Here is a 13,277-nt window from a genome sequence, read left to right on the forward strand (position 1 = left end):
AAAAAACAAATTCCTTCTTTCCTATGATGGTAGTACTTTAGATTTTCATATAATTTCTTCTAGAAAATCTTAATATTGTGATGTTGCTACAGAATTTTTCCTCAAAATGGATACCTCTTTTTAAAGGTCCCACAACATAACTTTTTACCACACAAATTAGAAGAAGTTTATATGAGGAGTTGAATTTGGGCAGTGAGTTTGGGGCATCTGAATATGCACACTTTATCTTGTCCAGGTGATCCTGGAAGCAGTATATAGATTAAAGTCATATCTCTAATCCCCATGGTTTTCTACATTAATATACTCCATTTTATCATTTTGTCCAAGTGTATGCTTTGACTGTGTGCTTTAAAATCTGTACTCTACAATCTCAGAACAATTCTTAATAACATCCAAGTATCTCAACTTACCAGCCCTTTTCCAATCTTATACATATTCTTTCTACAATTTGTCATTAAATAATTGCACCACTTAATTCCCAAGACTTCATGTTTATTTTCTTGTCTGTGTTGTTTTTCTAGCATAGACTTTTGTTGACTATTTCCAGTGATATCTATAAGCTTCTAAATTTCTCAAAAATATTTTTAAAAGGAGGAAAATAGATAAGGATAGAGGGTTGATGGGGCCCCACTAATATTTTTAATAACTAGTACCTGTTCATAGACTCTGGAAGTAGGTTGCCACTGTCTTTATTTAGTAGTGTATTTATAACTGATCTCTCCAGGATCTGACAGATAGATTTAAACCCATGTTTACAAGGGCTGCACTAGTTAACTTCAATAAGTCACAAAACAAAATGAATAATCATGAATGTGAAAAGCAATTTGTGGAAAGGAGAGCTATGACAGAAGTGGTAGGGAAGTAAGAGATAAGGATTGCTGTGTATATGTGAGAGATTATCAGAAAATGTCTTAAAAATAATTTAGAGTGACCATTAAAGAAAGCCACATCTGCATACAATACAAAGATCAATGTTTCGGGGGGACCCCTGCCTCAATGACTACTGCATTCTATGTCCAGGGAACATCATAGGAGTAGGAATGGAAAGATTATGAGAATCAGAATATCAGGGAATTTCTTGTGTAACTGCCTTTCTTGGAAATGTCTATTTTAACAAGGCCTGAACAATGACAGTATCAGCTATACACATTAATACAGAAGTGAGCAAAAGTTTCACAGGGTCCTAACACCAGACAAAAAACTTCAGGCAGCTAATGACTACTAAGAAGAAGAGAATTAGGTACTCTCAGGGATGAGCCCCCTGATTGATTATCCAATACAAAGCAGTTAGACTTGAAACCATATCTACCCAAACAACAAACATGAGCTCAGCAGGTTGTGCTTATATAGTTTTGATAGATAGACAGACAGACAAACAGACAGAGATAGATAGATAGATAGATAGATAGATAGATAGATAACAATAAAAAAGAAAAGAAGCTATTGCTTTGAGAGTAAATTGGAAAGAGAAAAAGAAATGGGGAAGTGATGTATTTACTTTTTAATAACAAATTTAACAATAAAACAATTTAATAATAATGAAATAATAGGAGAGGACCACCTGCCACCATGTCACCCAGGGACAGTAGGCAAAAGATTCCCAAAGACATGCTGATTATGTAGATCCATCTGCAGCAGGAGCCACTACAATGTACAAATATGTGGTGGAGAGATGAGAGAGAAAGAGAAGCTGAAGAAGCAAGAGGGTAGTGGGCTTGATTATTGCTGGTATAACAGCTTTAATTAGATTAATTGCTAGCACCACTGCTTCTGAAATTGCTGTGACACAAGTAAAGACAGCTACTTTTGTTAATCATTTAGCAAAAAAATGTTACTAATGTGTTGAATATACCAGAGGATTTAGATAGGTATTTGGAAGAATGGATTGATGCTCTTTATCCTATTCAAATTACTGAAAGGAGGTTCAGAATTTAAGGGTAAGGAGCCATCTTGAGTGTCATGCCAAATACCATTGGATTCATGTTAGTTCTAAAATTTACAGTGGCAGTCATTATAATTAGGAAAAAGTTTAAAGACACTTGCGGTGTATTTGGCATAATTCTAACACCTCTCTGGGTGTTTTAACATTACATAGTGAGCTAATGAATTTCAAGAATTCTGCTCTGCTGAGCGTTGATGTGGTAGATACTGCTGATAAAATTACCCATGGCCTGAGATCAGTATTTCTATTTTGGTCAAGCTTCAAAATGGCATACATAGCTTGATCATGCTAGCCCTTTTTGTCCTGGGAATACTTTTATTCCTGCCCATCATGTTAAAGCTTGTCTTTAACAACATCAACAGGTTGGCAGCCAAAGTACAGGGCTTGAACCTGAAAATGAACCCCCAGACAGAGTTATTAAATTAACAGACTGGCAAGCCAAGGATGGGTAAGATTCTGCACAGAGCCTTACCAACCTAAGACAGAAGTGCATTGCTTTGTATAATGCATATTCCATAATGAGTAAGGAAGGCATTCTTGTCAGAATGACTAAGACAGGCTCAGTCTTGTTAATGAAATTAAAAGGGGGGAGAGGCGGAGAGCCTTTGAGGCTGCTTGGCAAGAATCTGGCATGGGCCAAGGACGAGAAAATGGGCTGCTTGGCAGAAATATAACATTGGCCAAGGACAAGGAAATGGAGTTCAAGCAGGAATCTGACATTAGGCTAGAACAAAGAGTAATTTCAGGTAGAAATCTAAATCTTAGGCTAGAACAAAGACGTAATTTCAGACAGGAATCTAAATATTAGGCTAGAACAAGGAAGTAGGCTTCAGACATAAAAATGACTTTGGGCTAGGACAGGGAAGTTGGCTCAGATATTTTGATCATCCCAATAAGCCCTTAGAAACAGTGAGTGTTCATGTAATTATGTTTAATGCCTTGCTTGTTCTTTGACTATTTGTGTTTATTGTCTTCATTGTTCCTTGACTATTTGCATCTATTGTATTGCTAGACTCTCAACCTAGAACTGACCTTAATAGTTACATGTAATTAAAATGGTATAAAAGCAAAAAGGAGGAGGGGGTAGGGTAGGGGGTTCTAGGGAGGGAAAATGGGAAAAGGGGATGACATCTGAAATGTAAATAAATAAAATATCCAATAAAAGCACATAAATAAAAAAGAAAGAGAAGTTGAATGCATTGAGCATTATAAAGAGAGAAAGAACAGGAGATTTGAGGGTGGAAAAGAATAGCCTGAGATGAACAGCCTGCCCTGTTACATGAGATCATAGTGAAGCTCCAGCCTGTGCTACCACTGAAGGCCGTGGGGAGGTCTGTAGCCATGTAGCAGCCATGGATCTGTGTCATGTCTGTGTCTCCAATTAACAACCAAGACCATTTTGAACATCCCTGGTCTGGGCTACCACCTGAATAGTAATGCTCAAGAGCTGTGCAGAGTTGGCCCCACCCTCACTGCCTTCCGCACTCTGGAAAACTAGTCCCATCCCTCAGTGGCTGCAGCACTCATAAGAGAAGGTTCAGCACCAGGCCCTGCACCAGGCCCATGCAATGTACCCAGATCTGGGGAGCAGGGGGAGGGAGGGGTACAAGTGATCTGGCTCTAAGCACATGAGTACTGGAGGGCTTGCCCTGTCATCCCTTTGCCATAAGGTGGTGTAGGCTAGGGAAAGTGGCCCCCTCACTCCTCACTACCTGCATCTGGAGAGCTGGCTCCAAGGTCCTGAGAGTAGGAGAGCTGGCTCTGTCCCTCACTGGCTGCAGGATTCATGAGAGAGAGAGACTATGCACCTCATCTGGGTACCACAGTAGAGCTGGCACTTGTGGCAAGGGCACGAGTGAGTTGGCCCTAACAGCAGGAGAGCTGGAGAGCTGCTTCTGCCCTTTTCTGATTGTGGCATTGAGTGAGCTAGCTGAAGCAGTGCTGGAGAGCTCACCCTGGTGGTGTAGATACAGAGAGCTGGTGGACTGACCAACTCAGCTAAAGACGGGCCCACGTCCAGAGCTTTGAGTTGTCCCACCCTAACATCAACCCCATCTTTGAAATGCAAGAGCACATGAAGGAGCTGGCCCTTCAGATCCAAGGCTGGAGAATCTCCATGACACAGGACAATAACAGAATATCCAGGAAGAGCCCATGGAGCATCCAGTATTGGTAGTGTTGCAGAAGCCAGAGGCCTCAAACCAGACCAATGACTCATTCCAATAAACCTTTGAAAGCAAAGATATGTAAACAAAGAAGTATACTGTGTGACAAACTGCAATTTCCACAAAGTGGCATTTGTTTTGTTTTGATTCCTTTTTTGCTGCTCTCTTTTGTTCGGAGAGGTTAAATGGGCAGAGGGTAGGGACCAAGGGATGGGGAGATGAGTAGGGTTGGGATGCATTATGTGAAAGTCACAAAGAATCAATAAAAAGTTATAATAAAATAAAATAATAATAGATATTGTCCATTTGTATCTTTCCCGGGCATATTCCCAAAGAACTCTATATCCTACCACAGAGATACTAGCTCACCCATTGTTTATTGTTGCTCTATGTACAATAGCCAGGAAATGGAAACATCCTAGATGTCCATCAACTGATGAGTAAATAATAAAAATATGGTACATTTATATAATGGACTATTATTCAGCTGTTAAGAAAAAAATGAAATCATGTAACTTGCAGGTAAATGCACAGAGTTTGAAACAGTCATGCTGAGTAAGATGACCCAGACTCAGAAAAACACATTTTCAGTTATTTGTTCTCAATTTTGTGTCTTTCTGCTGAGACTTGTCTATCCATTCATTAGCCTCTTGTCAATTAGATTATTTTGGGTTTGTGATGTTTGGTTACTTTCAGTTATTTGTATAGCCTAGATAACCACATAGGCATATGTAGTTGGAAAAGATTTGCCTATTCGGTAGACTATCTCTTTACTCTGCAGATTGTTTCTTTGTTGTGAAGAAGCTTTTGAATTTCATATATCAAGTTTGTCAATTCTTGCACTTATTTCCCGCATTGTGGGAATCCTTCAGAAAGTCTCAGCCTTGCTTATTTATACCTTGAAGTGTTTTATTTAATTTCCTATAGCAAAGCAGTTTTGAAGTTTAGGGATAGATAGATAGATAGATAGATAGATAGATAGATAGATAGATAGATAGACACATAACCTAATATCAAGGCTGATGAAATGGCTTAGCTGCTAACAGCATGTACTCTCTTGCAAAGGGCCTGAGTTTGGTTCCAAGCATTCACATAATGATGCTCAGAAAGCCTCTAACTCCAGCTCAAAGGACGTCTGATGCCTCTGATGTTGAGGGTATCAACACACATGACATATGTACACAGATACATCTATGCATAATTAAAAACAAAACAAAATTTTAAAATATAATATCTACAAATGAGAAGACATGCAATATTTATTTTGCTGAGCCTTGCTTACTTTGCTTTTTATTTTATTTTTTTTACTTGACTTTTAAAGTATTTACTTTTATTAACTTTTTAAAATATTATGTGAGATTTTTATACATTAATACAATTTTGTATCATTTTAGTCTTTCTTCTCTCTTTCCAACTCTTCCCACTTTACCCAGTTCCCTCTCAAACCCATAACCTCTTCTTTTATTCATATATGTATAAATATTATATATATATATCCTGCGAGTCCATTTAGAGTAGCTCAAACATGTATATGTTTAGGGCTGACAACTTTGGGTTAGATAACTGACTCATCATGGGCTTGTGCCTGGCAAAGAATGATCCTCCCTCTCTCAGAAGCCATTAGTTTCCTATAGCTTTTTGTCTGGGGTGGGATCGTATGAGATTCACTCCCCATTCATACTAGCACATCAGCTAGTGCTGTCATTTTTCTGGTCTTATTTAGGCTATATTATTGAGATTTCATAGGTACATGATGTCTGTCCTATGTAGAAAACACTATCTGCAGCAGATGTCTTGTCCTCTAACTCTTACCATCTTTCCACCCACTTTGCTACAATCCTTTCTGAACCTGGAATATAAGAGTTGTGTTGTGGATTTATAGAGAGAGTTTGAATATGCCATGGCCATGTTCTCTGCATTTTGACAAGTTATAGGTTTCTGTAATATTCTCTGTCTGCTGAATTTTTGAAACTTCTTTGATGAGGTTCATCAGCTACACTTATCTGCAGGTATAAGGATATGTATTTTTAATGTAGTTAGAGATTATACTAGTTTAGGAAAGTGTACTAGTTTAGTAGATCCCCCTCTAGGATCCATGATCTTACCTGCCATTGATGGATTGTTAAGTTTTAGAGTGCCAGGCACTAATTACTTCCATTGAGCAGAACTTAAGTCCAATTAGATAGATGTTGGTTACCACAGCTTTCTTACTTCAGTGTTTCAAAATTTCCCATTTTTGAGGTCTTTCACCACCTAGGTAATTTTTGAAAATGCTGCAAATGAGATTTTATTTTCTAATTTCCTGCTCCATGAATTTATTGTTGGTATGCAGAAAAGCTATTTGGTTTTGTATCTTGGCTTCTTTCTATTTTTCTACTTTGTGGGGAAGTGTTTCTTAGATTTAAGAGATTTGGGGTAGAGTCTTAAGGTCTTGTAAATGTAGATTTGTACTGGGATAATTTAAGTCCTGTGTGCTTCTTTATATAAAATTAGATTTTCATGTCCAAAAATAACCATTACTGTCATCGCTAACAACAAATAAATGTTAAACCAGTGAGAAAGAATTCAGGTTCCCTCTATTGAAAGTCTGCAGTGTATCAATACATAAAGAAGTTCATCTAGCTGATGACTGTCATGTACGTGGGACTGGTCAAGTAGTCTATGGCTTTGGGACCATAGACAGGGCCATAAGACACAGCATTAGGGTATGAGGTGAAGCCTCCAAAGAATGGTGGGGAGGATGGTGGCGCAGTATTACTGATATTTTCCTAAAGAGATAAGAATAAAACATGAGCAACCAAATGAGGTTTTTCATTTATATATTAATTAGAGTAAGAATTAAGAATGGCCCGAGCCAATTCAGCTTTCATCTTATTCTTGTGTACAGCACTTCGGCAAACAGAGGACGTTGGTCACAGAAGTCTGATCCACCCTAGCAACATAACTATTCCTCATAAAAAAACCTGGGAACATTTCCAAACTGTGTGTCTTTAAAAACCACTGTGACTTCTTGAGTAAATAACGGTCTCTAATGTATTTTCTATACATGAGTGTTGTCTCTGATTACTTCTAGGGATTTTGCAAACTCCTTTCCTCAGTCTTCACTCCCATTCAACAAAAAGTTAGTTGGCTTTAGCTGCACGAAAAAGAGGAGTAAGTATCCATTTGTGATTTTCTCTCGAACTCTGCCATCCCTTAAGTATAGTGATGTTATTGGTGGTGATAAGCAGTCACCACTGTAAGACTCTGAGAAAACCGGTCCTACAGAGGTCCCTTGTAATTACTGCCTTTAATGAGTTACTGGACTCCTCTGGGATGCAGAGCCTCCTAGGCACAGAGATGGCTAAAAGAGGATATGAGAGAAACAGAGGTGCAGACTTAGGGGATGATTATAGGACTTGTGATGACCTGTGTCTACAGTGAATAAAGGAGAGCAGTACCTTTTATCAGTGTTTGGAAGTCATTCTATGTCCTCAGAATAAAGATGAACTGTTTCCTTAAGTTCTTCTAGCCCGAGGGTATTGGTTGTATGATGTTACACAGGACAAATTTTCAGGTATGGTAAAATTATTCATTGCTATTTCTCCCCTCGAAGACTTTGCTAATATTGAAGTATTTTGTTTCATGGACACCGTATATAGCGGACACCAATTATAACTAATGACAGACTTTTTAACAATTACTTCTTATGCAAAGTTCTCAAAGATCATATGATTGCAACACAATTGTTTGTCTGGGTTTTTGAGAATGGGACTCACTTTGTTGCCTAGGGATACTTTGAATTTAAGGCGATCTTATGCCTTCAGCTGTAATCCTCAGCTGAGATTACAGTTATGCAATGCTGTGCCCAGCCTGCAATTTCTTAAGTCAAATTTAATATACCTTCTATGGTTCTTAATTCTTCTTTAGTATGCCTACACCTATGGAGATGTAATAAACTATGAACAAGTTGAAAGATCCAAGATCATAATTTATCTCACAGAGCTCAAAAACCTATATGCTTGTTAGTAATGGATTCAATTGTTTCTAAATATAGCCCACTGAGCATGCTATTGGCACCATCTGTGTGTGTGTTTGTCATGTAGAATCTGAACTATAGAGGCATAATCTGGTCTGTGTTCAATTTCAGACAAGAAATTTTAGATTTATGAGAAATATGTGAGTGATTCAGATGTCCAGTATCCTATAATATTGGTGAGTAAAAATTATTTCTTATGCTTCAGTTCAGAGAGTGTCACTGAGTCGATATGGGAAAACAAATATGATTAACTAATTTTATATATCATTGTAAATGTAAAAAGAAACACATGCTTGTCTCAAAATCTCTGGTACTTTTCCTTTCATGTCTATGCTATTCCATCAAGGGCTTCCTGCATACTTAATATTAGAAACACTTCATGAGAAACTCTCATGTGCTGTCCAAATCTAAACTTGTATATTTGACAGCTGAAAAAGATAGGAAGTCATTAGGTCATCAGTAGTGATGAGTCAGCTCTCTGGTTTCTGATTACTTCACATCATCCTACACAAAAAAAAAAAAAAAAAAAAAAATGGGTCCCAGAAAGTCACAGAGCAGGCAGAACTTCAGAAACCTTGTGATTTTCCTATATACCTCTTCACTTGGTAACACTCAGATATGCAAACAGTGAACATCATAAACATCACCAACAGAATGAAGCATTTGACTTTGTTTCTTATAGACTTTGTCTCTGTCTTTGTCTCTCACTCTTTCTTTTCCTGTCTTCTTCCGTCTTTCTCTTTCTCTCTCTCACTTTTATTTGCTTGTTTGGAGGAATGTTTCTATTCCTTTGCTTGATGCTAGCTGTCAAATGCAGTACTTTGGACATGCTAGTCAAGAGCCATACCATTGAGCTACAATCCCAGCCCTCCTATATCTCTTAAGAATCCTCTTCTGCTCCCTTCGTCACAATTGAGACATATTGAGTATTATTAGAAAAAGTTTTCTAGAAGAAATATGATAAGTGAGGTATTCTTGATTGGATCAACCCAATATCTGAAGGGCCAGTCAGCAGAATGGAGTCCCTTGAAAATATTAGAGGTTTTAAGTTTTAAGTTTTAAGTACAATCTGGAGAAGAAATTACTCGGAAGAGTGCACTTTCTTCTGATATCCTTCAGTTTATTGTATGAGTCTCATTACAATATAAATGGTAGTCCTCTTTATTCAAATACGCCAACTAGAATATTGACAATGTTGAAATGAAACCTCAGAGAAACATTAAAACTTACATTTCTCAAAATCAAGATTGGAACCAAATTTTAAGCATCTAATAAGCTAGACAAAATTTATTAGATGTGGAAGGGAAAGCCCCAGATATTTTGAAACAAGTACATCCTTCTTTTTATATTTTCAATAATTTCTAAGAATAATCATTACAATCATTTTTCTATATCAATTTCAATGACACTCTCAAGATTCAAATATAAAGATTTCATTTTTAATAATAAACATTACAGAAAAAATTGTACATCTGACCTATCCACATATTTTTCCTACATAAAAAAATTTCCTGTCTGAAATTCATTGCAAAATGTCAGGTTTTAACAGTAAATTATTATATAGTAAGTTATATCCTGAAAATATTTTTTTAAGTATTTATTCTACTTGAAATGAAAATTTTATATCTTTAACATTACATAAAACACCAAATCATTAACATTAAATAAACATTAAATCATGAAGGATACATCAGGTGAAGAAATCACAGATGATAGAGAATGATAGTAATGAGGAGAAGCAATTTTTGAAACATGGAGAGAAAATACTCTAACTTTGACAAAGGCTTCACTGCAGAGTAGAATAAAAATGTGAAGCTGTGTACGTGCTAATGTATATGCCTTTTACTTGGAGCAAATGATAATCCCCCAGGAAGCAAAAATTAGAAAGAAAACACCAGATTATCGTCTCAGGACACAACTGAATAGATAAAACATGTTGAAAAGGGGTTTGCTAGCACAGACATTGACACAAAAGAAACATCTGCTTTGATATTCCAGGAGACAGAAGATGCCACATTGCTCTGTGAGTATGGTCTTTTTGTAAGGCACGAAGGAGCAGCAAGTGAACTCACGGGAGAACCTATCAGATGTCCTAGACTGAAGGTACAACAAACAAGTAAATTCACTAAAGTTCATGGTGTGGTGTGATTTCGAATTCCTTTTGCTCAACTATAAAATCAGTGGGGGGTAGGCAGTCAGGAGAGAGCTGAGCAACACCTTTAAGGTGTATTTGGAATCTCTTGAACTTCAGATAAGATAATTAGTTAGCAATGCAAAGCAGAATCTACAGGTAAAGGGAGACTATTGTCATTGGCAATGAGTTTATACATAGACTTCTGAGAGGATGTGGCTCAGAAAACATCTCTCAGGACTGTGGCCATGTGAGATACTGATAGAAAGGGAACTAACTACTGTTGTTAAATATTCATAAAATAATGGTGGAAAATCAGATAAGTAAGAGAAAAAATGATGAACTGTGTCTCAAAAACAAATATACAAAATGTTTAGAAAGTAATGAACACTGAAACATAATAGAAAAAACTAATTACTCAATCATCAGTATTATAGAGACAACAAACATTTGGAATATGTATGCAATTCTTGTGATTGGGAAACTGATATTGTTGCCCACATAACAGATAATTAACAAGAATACATGATCATGTTTATTTTAAAAGCTGATGACATGTTTTCTCTTAAAGGTACCATAGGCACCATGACAGAAAGGAACCAAACTGTCATCTCCCAGTTCCTTCTCCTGGGCCTGCCCATACCCCCAGAGCACCAGCACCTGTTCTACGCCCTGTTCCTGGTCATGTACCTCACCACTGTCCTGGGGAACCTCATCATCATCATCCTCATTGTACTGGACTCCCATCTCCACACACCCATGTACTTGTTTCTCAGCAACTTGTCCTTCTCTGATCTCTGTTTTTCCTCTGTTACAATGCCCAAGTTGCTCCAGAACATGCAAAGCCAAGATCAATCCATCCCCTATGCAGGCTGCCTGACACAAATATACTTCTTTCTGTTTTTTGGAGATCTTGGGAACTTCCTCCTTGTGGCCATGGCCTATGACCGCTATGTGGCCATCTGCTTCCCCCTTCATTACAACAGCATCATGAGTCCCAAGCTCTGTGTGAGTCTGGTGCTGCTGTCCTGGGTGCTGACCACCTTCCATGCCATGCTGCACACCCTGCTCATGGCCAGATTGTCATTCTGTGAGGACAATGTGATCCCCCACTTTTTCTGTGACATGTCTGCTCTGCTGAAGCTGGCCTGCTCTGACACCCATGTTAATGAGGTGGTGATATTTATTGTGGTCAGCATCTTTCTTGTCCTTCCATTTGCACTCATTGTCATGTCCTATGTAAGAATCGTGTCTTCCATTCTCAAAGTCCCTTCTTCTCAAGGTATCTACAAAGCTTTCTCCACTTGTGGATCCCACCTGTCTGTAGTGTCACTGTTCTATGGGACAGTCATAGGTCTATACCTATGTCCTTCCAGTAATAACTCTACAGTGAAGGAGACTGTCATGTCCATGATGTACACAGTGGTGACTCCCATGCTGAATCCCTTCATCTACAGCCTGAGGAACAGAGACATAAAGGGGGCTCTGGAAAGAATCTTTGGCAAAAGGAAAATTCAACTAAACCTATAATGATAAAACTTGAAATGTTAATATAATTTCATTCTATAAACATAATAATGTGAATATTTTGTAGAACTCTTCCACCATGGAATCCTACCAGCCATATTAGTTGTCCACTACATTAAGAAGTTAAGCTAAGTAGGTTAACAAGGAGACTGGGTCTAAGGAACATGATTCACCTTTTTCTCTGTCTTGCCTGTCTTTTTTCCTGGAAAATTATAGTATAGACATACTACTGTGACGGACTTCCTGTTACTTGTGATATGAGGTTATTTTCAGATTTTGCCATTTATCCAAATTTCTGCTTTCTATCTATCTCCATCTGCTGGGAGCCAGCCCCAGCGGTTCTTCTTTCTGGCTCTCTCTTAAAGGTACCTGAGGGGGAAGAGCACCAGTTGAGGCAAGACTTGTTCTTGTGAGATGCTTAGGATTGTTGTTTAGTAATAAAACATGTATCTATCTTATGTCTGAGTCACTTTGCTATGGTAGCTGACCTGCTTGTCTGAGTTCCTCTAAGACCAGAACTCCCTGGTGTTTATCATCTCATAGTAAAACAGTGAGGGATTAAGAAAAGTAGACTTTGTTCTATCTCTGCAGGAACTGTGTAGCTCTAACTCCCAGCCTGCTAGTTGAAGTCACAGAAAGAAAGAGGGACACTTTGAAATCCCACTTTGGAGGGAAAAGAAAGCAACCACATGAGGGGGGAGGAGAGGGAGAGTGGGACCTGGGTGGGAAAGAGGACAGGGAGGGTAAGACGGAAACATGATCAGGTATTGGGTGGGGGAACAGGACTGAAGCCGTGAGGGCCAGAACAAAGAATGGAAACAGGCAACCTCGGGGGGAGGAAGTGGAGGGACCCTCTAGAATGTACCAGAGACCTGGGAGGTCAGAGACTCTCAGGAATCAAAGGGAGGGACCTTAGACAAAATGCCCTACAGTGGAGAGAAGGAACTTGCAGAGCTCACCTCCAGCAGAAAGTCAGGGCATCAAGTGAAGGGATGGGTTGCCATCCCACAGTCAAAAACTCTGACCCATAATTGTTCCTGTCTCAAAGAACTGCAGAGACAAAAATAGACAAAAGTCTGAAGAAAAAAAGGTCTAGCAATAGGCCCAAATTGGTATCCAGCTCAAGGTGAGGCCCCAAGGCCTGACAATATTACTGAGGCTATGGTGTGCTCACAAAAAAGGGACCTATCAGGACTGCCCTCCGAAAGACCCAACAAGCAGCTGAAAGAGTCAGATGCAGATATTTATACCCAACCAATGGACAGAAGCTGCTTACCCCTGTGCTTGAATTGGGAAAAATCTGGAAGAAGCTGAGGAGGAGGGCAACCCTATAAAAGAATCAGCAGTCTCAATTAACCTGGACCCAGAGATCTCTCAGACACTGGGCCACCAACTAGGCAGCATATACTGGAAGATTTGAGGCACCCAACACATATACAGCAGAGGACTGCCAGGTCTAGACTCAGTCAGGGAAGATGCATCTAACCCTCAAGA

The 13,277-nt window shown here is 38.7% G+C and overlaps 2 protein-coding genes across 2 annotated transcripts in view; both read left to right on the forward strand.

The window, feature by feature from the left end:
• The window catches only part of LOC114638701 (olfactory receptor-like protein I9), a 1,582-nt gene extending 1,324 nt beyond the window's left edge, over nt 1–258 (forward strand). The window contains exon 2 of the mRNA XM_028787259.1: nt 234–258. Within this exon, the coding sequence (XP_028643092.1) occupies nt 234–258 (25 nt within the window). The remainder of the gene's footprint in view (nt 1–233) is intronic.
• A 7,221-nt stretch (nt 259–7,479) lies between these two features.
• Nucleotides 7,480–11,786, forward strand: LOC114638693 (olfactory receptor 1). The gene is made up of 3 exons (XM_028787252.1): nt 7,480–7,663; nt 10,124–10,228; nt 10,828–11,786. Exon 3 carries the CDS (start codon nt 10,842–10,844, stop codon nt 11,784–11,786), a length of 945 nt encoding a protein of 314 aa, XP_028643085.1. The 5' UTR covers nt 7,480–7,663; nt 10,124–10,228; nt 10,828–10,841.
• Nucleotides 11,787–13,277: the final 1,491 nt, after the last annotated feature.

Source organism: Grammomys surdaster, unplaced genomic scaffold, assembly GCF_004785775.1.
Source record: "Grammomys surdaster isolate TR1022 unplaced genomic scaffold, NIH_TR_1.0 125621, whole genome shotgun sequence".
In the NCBI taxonomy this organism is placed as follows: domain Eukaryota; kingdom Metazoa; phylum Chordata; class Mammalia; order Rodentia; family Muridae; genus Grammomys; species Grammomys surdaster.

What these genes read in the sequence shown, in the direction of transcription:
- LOC114638693 (XM_028787252.1), top strand. Translation starts at nt 10,842, where the DNA reads ATGACAGAAAGGAACCAAACTGTCATCTCCCAGTTCCTTCTCCTGGGC.